This window comes from Podarcis filfolensis (genome assembly GCF_964270895.1).
Source record: "Podarcis filfolensis genome assembly, chromosome: 1".
Classification (NCBI taxonomy): Eukaryota; Metazoa; Chordata; class Lepidosauria; order Squamata; family Lacertidae; genus Podarcis; species Podarcis filfolensis.
Window position 1 is genome coordinate 10,729,080 of NC_139604.1, and position 10,228 is coordinate 10,739,307.

At 42.4% G+C, this 10,228-nt stretch overlaps 1 protein-coding gene across 2 annotated transcripts in view; it reads right to left on the reverse strand.

Annotated features, from left to right (window-relative positions):
- Positions 1–9,001, reverse strand: part of GTF3C3 (general transcription factor IIIC subunit 3) — a 37,404-nt gene extending 28,403 nt beyond the window's left edge. The window contains exons 1-6 of one of the 2 annotated variants that reach the window (XM_083628245.1): positions 8,793–9,001; positions 6,359–6,464; positions 4,902–5,089; positions 4,155–4,278; positions 2,255–2,446; positions 643–808 (exon numbers count right to left, since the gene is read on the reverse strand). In XM_083628245.1, the coding sequence (XP_083484371.1) occupies positions 643–808; positions 2,255–2,446; positions 4,155–4,278; positions 4,902–5,089; positions 6,359–6,464; positions 8,793–8,894 (878 nt within the window). In that variant the 5' untranslated portion in view covers positions 8,895–9,001. Of the gene's footprint in view, positions 1–642; positions 809–2,254; positions 2,447–4,154; positions 4,279–4,895; positions 5,090–6,358; positions 6,465–8,792 lie in introns of both variants that reach the window. The other variant, XM_083628244.1, reaches the window with a different exon arrangement.
- Positions 9,002–10,228: the final 1,227 nt, after the last annotated feature.

Sequence of the window (10,228 nt, forward strand, 5' to 3'; positions counted from 1 at the left end):
CAGCATTGCCCACTGAGCTTCCTGGCAGGCAGAAAGTTTGAGCCCTTGACCCCCAGATGCTCTGGAACCCCAGTGCCACCCTGGTTCTCAGGAGTTGTATTGCAAGCAGTCAAGAGCGGTTCCTGATGAGCTGAGAAGTTGGCATTTCACTAATTTCTGCAAATTTCCATCTAATGGTTATGACTTCAGCAATATCCATTTCTTTTTGCGTGGGATTAGCCTTCTGTATAAAGCCGTCTCCCTTAAAGCTCATTTCTATAAAACTGTCCCCACGCCAAAGGATCAGGGCATGGTTTTAGGGCACATGGCCCAGTCAGCTAAGCCGGCCCAACTCTGGTCAGTGCCTGGCTGGGAGACAACCTGGGAATCTCATGTATTCCTTGGGTTCTATTGTGCAAGAAATCTGACATGTAAATAATAAAGAGAACCATTCTGTTCTAACACCCTTGCACCCTCTTGTCATTTATACATTATCAAATGCTATTTTCTTCCTTCACCTCTTTCCTGCCTTCCTGGTGTGTCTCAATCCCAAAAACTAGGGTCACCCTTGTTTGCCTCAAAAAGCACACACATTCTTGGGACAGCAGCAGCGATGAGATATTTTGCCTCGGCATGCTGTAAAATGTTTGGCTAAATGCTTACTTTGCCATATCCCTAGCCAGATGCATAAAGCGATCCCCATCAAAAGGAGTTAGAAGATTTAAAATGCGTCTGTAGCCATCCATCGCCAGTTTATGTTCTCCCAGCTGCTCATAGAGACTCGATCGCTCCCATAAGTAACGCACATTGGTAGGGTCATACTTCAGAGCTATAAAAATAAGAAGAGGCATTATTATATTCAATAATATTATAATAATGATAATACCAAAACTAACATAACAAAACAATCGTAGTAATATTATTTCATTATTATTATTACTATTACTATTACTATTCTTACTACTACTACTACTAATACTACTACAGTTTTAACAACTCTGCCAAGACAAACAGGCACAAAATCAGACTTTTACAGCCTGAAGAAACTGTTCTCATTATTTACTAAGTGGAAACACCAATTTTCAGAAGCGCTATACCTCTGTGTATCAAATGCTGTGAGCTCACAAAGGCATCTGGACTTGTCTCCATTGGAAACAGAATTCTAGCTTTGGCAGACAGATTTGTCTGATCCAGCAAAAGACTGGATTCTTAGGCTCCAGTGCAATTTATGGCAGGTGTTTTTTCTTTCTCACACACGTAATATTGCATCTCTTTGCATCACTATAATCATCTTTCTTGCTGTATTTCATTTTTTAAAAAATTAGAAATAACGGTTTATAGAAGAATGCTGACCCACTAGAACACGGTCAAGTTTATTTTTTAAAATAATTTTGATTAAAGATTTTCTTGATTTACAAAAGTACATGCATTGTCTCCTTTTTCAGGTTTTAAGAGTCTTTTCTACAGATCAGATATATTTGTTGTGAGACATTATTGTTGCATACAGTATAACGTTGGGGAAGATGTGTTGTGGTTTCAAACTATCATGCAGCCTATCAGTAATTCTTGAAATTATGAAGTTGCTATCAAGGATTAGCTCTCATGGGTCATTTTATCAGAACACCAAGAGGAATGATTTGATGGTGTCATGTTACTTCTTAGCTAAACCAGCTAAGCTGTTAAACTAGCTTGAATATAAATACATTGGGTGTGGTTTACCCCTCAGCAGAAGCCTTGGAAAAGGACTTGCTTGTGAGACATGGCTCCCCACCCCCATCTCACTTCTGCATTCCACACACACACACACACACACCCCACACAACCCGAAATCTGATTCGAGAGGGATTAGGAGAATCATCCAGAGTGTGCCAGTGAAAATAGGTTCAACAACACTGCCAAAAACCAAATTCTAGCAGCTAATAAACTTGCTGTTGTAAGTACCATATTTTTTGCTCTATAAGACTCACTTTTTCCCTCCTAAAAAGTAAGGGGAAATGTGTGTGCGTCTTATGGAGCGAATGCAGGCTGCGCAGCTATCCTAGAAGCCGGAACAGCAAGAGGGATTGCTGCTTTCGCTGCACAGCAATCCCGCTTGCTGTTCCGGCTTCTGGGATTCAGAATATTTTTTTTCTTGTTTTCCTCCTCCAAAAACTAGGTGCGTCTTACGGTCTGGTGCGTCTTATAGAGCAAAAAACACAGTGATGCAAAACAATCAATAGCAGAAAAGAAAATGCAACTAAAGGATGTTCTATTTCTTAAAAATCCATTTCTTTACCTTTTCCATAGCAGAAGATAGCCTGCTTAATATTGTCTTGTTCAAGAGACATTTCAGCTAGCCTAACCCACTCTTCAGTGTCGCTGGGGTTTAAGTGAGCAGCAATCAATTCAAACTGCAACGATTTCTCCATGTCTCCTTGGTCTTCATAAATCATGGCGAGGGTTGAGAATGGTTCATAAGCGAGAGGCGCTGCTCAGATCAAAAACAGAAACGTCTTAGCATTTTAAAGAAACTCATGTCTCTGTATAACATTAGTACATACAACCAGGACTGTGCATATTCTGCCGCTGCTCAAACATTCCTTGTCTACTAATTTGTTTCTGAATGCAATTCAAAGTGCTGGTTTTGACCTGTAAGCCAAGGTGTGAGACTCAGAAAGTATCTGAAGGTCTTATATATATACCGTATTTTTCGCTCTATAAGACGCACTTTTTCTCTCCTAAAAAGTAAAGGGAAATGTGTGCGCATCTTATGGAGTTAATGCAGGCTGCGCAGCTATCCCAGAAGCCAGAACAGCAAGAGGGATTGCTGCGCAGCGATCCCTCTTGCTGTTCTGGCTTCTGGGATAGCTGCACGAAGCCTCTTCAGGGCAGGGGGAGTGTTCCTCCTGCTGCCCTGAAGAGGCTTTGCGTTGCTTTTGCTGAAGCCAGAACAGCAAGAGGGATCGCTGCACAGCAATCCCTCTTGATGTTCTGGCTTCTGGAATTCAGAATATTTTTTTTCTTGTTTTCCTCCTCCAAAAACTAGGTGCGTCTTATGGAGCGAAAAATACGGTGCCTGCCAAATTGTTAAGATCATCACCTGAGGCCCTGAGGAGTTAAGTGCTGTTACACTCAGGTGCTGTTTTGCAGCATTCCTCTTCTGGATGCCCAGCCTTGAGAAGAAGTGGTTAATTACCTGTGACGACCATTTCCCAAACCTGTTAGCTTACATTATTATCTCTTTTTTTGCACCAGATGAAAAGATTTTGTTTACCTTGTCTCAAAGCAACATTTTAATTTGCTGTTTTGTGCTCCCTTTTGAAATGTTTTAAAGTTATCGGTCGCTTCAGATTTTGTTTAGATTGTGATTTTGTTTCAAATAAGTGTTGTTAGCTACCTGAAGACCATATGGTTGAAAGGTCGGATAAAAATGTTTTTAACAATAAGTAGTTCACAGATGGGCCTACAGATGTGCATTATAATATGGCAAGACAACCTAAGTCAGTTCCTGTTTCTTATCCTAGAATATATGACTAAAGAATATACATCAGAAGAAATCTGTGTAAAGTCATTTTAAAAATTTGTAAGGTTGTGCAGAAAACTCGCCCCCCCCAAAAAAAATGCACACACACCAACTAGAGATTTTAAACTCAGTTTCTTCTTAAGGTAATCTCTGGGAAAGGTATCCAATTAAATATAGGAAGCTATAGTCAGAAAATAAAATTGAAAAGTCCTAGATTATCTGTAGGTGCTCACAGCATGCTACTGACAATCTCCTTGGATCCTAACCAATATAATTAGGTAAGCCAATACAATATATGCTAAACAAAGAAAGATGTTAAAACACAGTACAGTGGTACCTTGGTTTACGAACTTAATCCATTCCGGAAGTCTGTTCTTAAACCAAGGTGTGCTTTCCCATAGCAGCAGGGGACTCAATTTACACTCAACAGGAAGCGAAACATGTTCTGCTTCCAAGGCAAAGTTCACAAACCAAAACACCAATTCCGGTTTTGCAGCGTTCTTAATCCAAGTTGTTCATAAACTAAGCTGTTCTTAAACCAAGGTACCACTGTATCTGCTGCTAATGTTTACACTCATATACACTGCACTTTATGTATTAAATTTATTTCATTGGTCCTTTCAAGTTGTCGCCACTTCAAAAACATCACTCAACACCCCTCCCCAAACAATACCTTGTCTTATGATTTCCATGCACATCAGAATGGCTTCTTCATGCTCGCCTCGAGCAAACCTGATGTTTGCTTCACCCATGAGGCCTCTAAGGGCACGGGGCAATTTACTGCGGGGACGCTTTTCCTAGTAAAAAGATTAACAGTTTTTTATTTCAATAAGGCGACTAGACACTAGAGTTCAACTGGCCTTAAGTTGCAACTTGCAATGGTATGTAAGCTATTTTTTTCCTAATAAGAATAGCGCATGAACCAAGTGTATCCCTTAATGAAATTCTGGTATTTTGGTCTGATGCCATAAATTACTCAGAAAACGAAACAAAAATTTAAGGTGATTCTCCCCGCCACCAGCCCCACCTTAATCAGACTCCTGCAATCAGCATTCATTTCTTAAATCGTGAACGTATCAGGCTCAGGGGATATGTTAAATGATAAAATTTCCATTGGGAAATTAAAATTAATAACTGTGGCCTGACCACACCTGAGTCATACGCAACAATTAGTAACTTCGGGGAGGGGAAATGAGAATTCCCCTCAGAATATGCAACGAATTCAATGGAGCTGAAATGACTATCAGAATACATGTCCAGTAAAACAAAAATATATACAACCATTGTGTGAGAAGCCCCCTTTCATCTCTTGCGGACATTTCTCGCCGAATTGGGGTATCTCTTTCAAAGTGTAACTTTCTCCACTGCTTTTCAGCGATAGCCAAGTCCCCTGGAGGTTCTTCAGTCTGAAAACACTTGCCTTCATCATTTTCTTCGTCTCTCTGTTAAGCACCATCTCCAGGGCAAAAACATCTCCTGCTGTAGGCTGTTCAGAGATCTCTTCGTCTTCATCCTCTTCTTCCTCATCCTCTTCTTCCTCTTCATTCTCTCCCATCATAGAAGCAAAAACTCGATGGACAGATTTACTGACTCCATCCGAAGTCTCTTCTGGTTGGGAGGGAGAAAAGGTTACAATGTTCTCCAATGAGAAATCATGCAAGGCTAGGAATATGGGTAGTAGTTGAAAAGAAATTGCTCCCTTTGCTTGAAAAATATTATTTGTATACAGCCTGAGCCATTAAGACCTTTTCAATAATTACAGTGGATCAGAGGGCCCACTGATATATTTCCTAAGTCTGTGAAAATAATGGAAAAGCCAATTACTAGAAACAGTGATTGAACCAACAAATATCTATTTCATGAAACGGACCGTACTTTTCTGTGTATCAGACTAGGGGTTTTTTTTACTGAAAAATTATATTTAAAATAGGGAGTTGTCTTACACAAGGGTAGTGCCTGGGGGGAAGTGGGATTGGTTGATGCCGTGAGCCGGAGATGGTCTGCTGCGTGTTATTGGTGTCTGCAGCAAGGGGCGGGCAATAGGCTGCTTCTGCTGGCGAGGTGACAGATGTTAGGAGGCTGTTGCGACGTGTGTGAGTGTTAAGAGTTGGCCAGGCGGGTGAGTGAGTGTTTTTTTGCAATCCCCCCCCCAAAAAAAAGCTCAACAACTCTCTGCAATCTTCCGTAAAAAAGCTCAACAACTCTGGGTAATCTCTCTTCCCCTATTTTCTTAATTTTTAGTCCCAAAAATTGCGTCTTATACATGGGGGCGTGTTATACACAGAAAAGTACAGTAACAAGATCTTTTGTGATTGAATCTCCAAACAATCTGGTTCTATGGATCACTTTTGGCTACAGTCAATAACAAGTAATGCCTTCTTCACCAGTAGCTGAAGGCAACTTGGCACCTGAAAGCAAGCCTAAGAAGACCTACCCCCACTCCAGTCCTATAAGAAAATCAGTGAATAGTCTGGAAGCATCAAATGCTGTAGTGTTGTTGGTTAAGGGTTCCCGTAGAAGTATTCTCTACTACACACTGAACACCAGAGATTGAACCTAGGTGCTTTTGTATACAAAGCATGTGCCAGCAAACATTGTTTCTCTCACACAAATCATTATAGGGAAGCCAAGAGCAAACCTTGACTTTGGATCATGATTTGCTTGGAGAAAAATAAACCATAAGTACTAACTGGTACATTAGTCTAAGCAAGCTGCTCCTGGGTTTGTTTTCCTGCTTGCCTAAAGGAGAAGCAAAGCTGGAGAGCTTGCACACTCAATATTTTGCTTAACAATGCTTAATGTTACACCTAAAAGCTACCACTGAACAGGTATGGCATTTTTAAATGCTTCCAGTTAAACATTTCATTTAACATGTACCTTCTGCTTCATTGTGACCCTGAGGTCCAACAGATGGTCCTTGTGCAGATGTAGAAGGAGCGTCAGGATCTTCTACATTTTCTTCAGTAAGTGCATTTTCTCCATCCTGTAAAGATCGGCAAAATGCGAAGAAGAGAAAATATGAACTTTATAACATTACTGCAGTTCCAAAACAACTTACCTGCATAGGCGATGGGACTGATTTTGGGCAATTACACTTTGGTTTGCTGTTGTACAATTGAATCAGGGACTGTTATTCAAAATTAAATTGAAACTCATTTATCAAAGGTGTACATTGCACATGCTGGAATAAATTGTTCCATTGAAATTGTGAACAAAAATTTGTAGTGATCTACTTCCAGGAAGGGACGCGGGTGGCGCTGTGGGTAAAACCTCAGCGCCTAGGACTTGCCGATCGCAAGGTCGGCGGTTCGAATCCCCGTGGCGGGGTGCGCTCCCATCATTCGGTCCCAGCGCCTGCCAACCTAGCAGTTCGAAAGCACCCCCGGGTGCAAGTAGATAAATAGGGACCGCTTACTAGTGGGAAGGTAAACGGCGTTCCGTGTGCTGCGCTGGCTCGCCAGATGCAGCTTGTCACGCTGGCCACGTGACCCAGAAGTGTCTACGGACAGCGCTGGCTCCTGGCCTATAGAGTGAGATGAGCGCACAACCCTAGAGTCTGGCAAGACTGGCCCGTACGGGCAGGGGTACCTTTACCTTTACTTCCAGGAAATATATATGGGTAAGACATACACATTTCCCTTTCCCACCTCTTTCATTGTATAGTTGCTGGGGTTTTTTGCTCCCCAGAATAAGTCATATAAGTTTATGTATCACTAGTCTTTAAGACAGTTGTATGAATGTAGCCCTACAAATTTTTAAACACACATTATTCTACTCCACTGTATATCATTAAAAACTTGTACACTCAGTGCTTTTTTCTGGGGGGACACAGGGGTAGGCATACCCCTAAACATTTTGTGAATCCAAGTTTGGCCTCATTGAGGGGCAGTACTTCAATATGAGAAGGAAAATGAGAGTACCCCTAAACTATTTTTAGAAAAAAGCACTGTGTACACTAGTCCAGCTAGTTGCCTAAATCTATGTGAAAAAAATAACATGAGACTTGCCACACAGATTTCTGTTTCCAAGACAAAACCCATATGCTTGAGATCCAGTCCATTATCTTTGGTACATGCATGAATTGGTAGGCATCTTGCTTCCCCTCTTAACCAAAAGTTTTTGATCCTAGAATACTATATTTGCTTCTGGACAGTGTGTTGTGTATTTTGTCTTTTCAGCATATTGAATTATTGCTATTCATATGTATATCTGTATGGGGAATATCTAGTTACCTTTCACCCCCCCCAGCAGACCAGTTCAACTACCACTTTTTATCTACTTTAAAAATTAAAACTACATTGACCACTTACACTGGGAAAAACTGGAGGCTCATTTTCTGCTAGACTCAGTTGCAACAAACAAATCAGCACAGTCCATTACTCCGTGTATTACACTCAATACAGAGTATCATAAACAGTGCCTTTTTCAAGGTTTCCCTACTATTCAGTTATATTATCCTAAAAAGCCAGTACCCAACAGCTATCACTTTGCTTGCAGTCAGATAAATAAGGTACTTCAAATTAAATCACCCAGTTGGGGTGGGTAGCTGGGCAAAAAGCAGGTGGTGGTAATCAAGTCACTTAATGCAATCAGAACTGTGAGTGAGTGTATTTTTCTAATCCTTTCAATGTGTGTTCCTAGCAGATGAAGTGGGATTTGAAAACCACTCTGTAATTGCCAGTATAAAAACAGGAGTTGTTATCCCAAAGTACAAGTGTGCAACTTTGTATCTGTAATGCAGATAATTAAAAAAATTATGATGGGTACAATGCATTTGGGGAAAATTTATAATCTATTGTAAAAACCATTGTAAACAGCCAAGATCCGTTCAAGGGATTGGAATAACACTTGCAAAAGATTTGGATCATTATAAAAGATGCAGGAGGAAATGAGTAACAATAGGACCCACAAAGCGGAAGAGGGAAGTCCAGGAGATTATGTGGAATCTTGTTTCTATATTTTATGTTGATTTGCGATTGTAAAAATTTAATTTGAAAAACCCACAAATAAATAAATTTACCAAAAAATCATCATCATCACCCTTCCCCCCCCCACCCCCGGTTTTTGGGGGACGGTGGTTTCGCAGGGTTTTATTGCAAGGCTTGCTTGCAAACGACCGTCTGCCTTGAGTGACTTTAAAAGTTCCCACGATAGCTGAAAATATTGAGGGAGGGGACTCCGGGATAGAAGCGAGGAGTCCACCCCGCCAAAAAAAACCACACCCCAAGCAAAAAACGAGAAGTGAGCGCCATGAACCCCTTTCTTTCTCCTCAGCTGCAGATGGCGGGGGGGGGGTGTCGTGAAATCTCACCTTCCTCTCTCGGCTTTTGCGCTCTTCCCTGCGCCTCTCAAACTCCTCGAAGGAGATTTTCCCTTCCAGGTACTCGATAAGTTCGGGGCTGAACCCCGACATTTTTGCAGCGGGGGCGAAGAAAGCAACAATCCAGGAAGCCTTGTTTCTGCGAAGAGCGAATTGGCTGGGGGAGTTATTAATGCGAGGGACCAAACGGTCCGGCACTGAAAATAGTCCGGGCTGAAACAAGGAAGGACGCCGGGAGCGTGGAGGACGCCGGCGGCTGTCTGCGCATGCGCCACTACTGCATGTGAAGGGCCGTCGTTTCACGCAGTTCTGTAAACCTGCGCTAGGAAGAGAGAAGAGGGCAGCTTTTCTCTGCCCTGGGAGGATGGGGACGTCAGTAGCACATCGTGATCAACGTTTATATTACTGAAGCTTGGTGTTTGGAAGAGAATGGCCACCTTTTTCCCCTGGGCAGAAATGACCTGACCTGGGCAGAAATGGTTTTGTTGTTGTTTAGTCGTGCTACTCTTATGAAGACTTTTGCAAAACGCCTTTTCTCCACAGTCAGCCATAAACAGGGCTATCAATGCTGGTAGAGGTTAAGGGTGACAGTGAAGAAGAAGAAGAAGAAGAAGAAGAAGAATTAATACCTCACTGATCTGGCCGGGTTGCCATCCATCTATTCTAAGTCAGCTCTGCTGGTTGTTAAGTTCTTGGCCCCACTCATGGTGGGATGAAAGTTAAATTTGTTGTTGTTTATTCATGTCCGACTCTTCGTGACCCCATGGACCAGAGCACGCCAGGCACTCCTGTCTTCCACTGCCTCCCGCAGTTTGGTCAAACTCATGCTGGCAGCCTTGAGAACACTGTCTAACCATCCCATCCTCTGTCGTCCCCTTCTCCTTGTGCCCTCCATCTTTCCCAACATCAGGGTCTTTTCCAGGGAGTCTTCTCTTCTCATGAGGTGGCCAAAGTATTGGAGTCTCATTTTGAGCGTCTGCGCATGCATGGAAGCACCTGATGTGCTCTGTTACTTCTGGGTCGCCACGGAGCGCAACCCAAAAATACTTAACCTGAAGCTACTTCAACCCGAGGTATGACTGTATATCCCAACCTTTCCTTCAAAGAGTTGAAGGTGACACACGTGCTTCTCCACTGCCCCAGCTCCTTACAGCAACCCTGTGAGGTAGGGTTAAGCCAAGAGGTAGTGACTGGCCCAAGTTCACCGACTGATCGTCATTGGGATTTGAACCCTGGTCTCCCAGGTCCTAGACTGATACTCTAACCACTACACCACACTGACCTGTTGTTTCAGAGGGCAGGAGACAACTGAGTTACTAAGGCTAGGAGGAGGAGTGAAAGGGCAATACGGATAGAGAGGCAAGGATGGCCAAGCCATGGACAGCTCTATTGTTGTTGTTTAGTTGTTTAGTTGAAACAAACGGGAG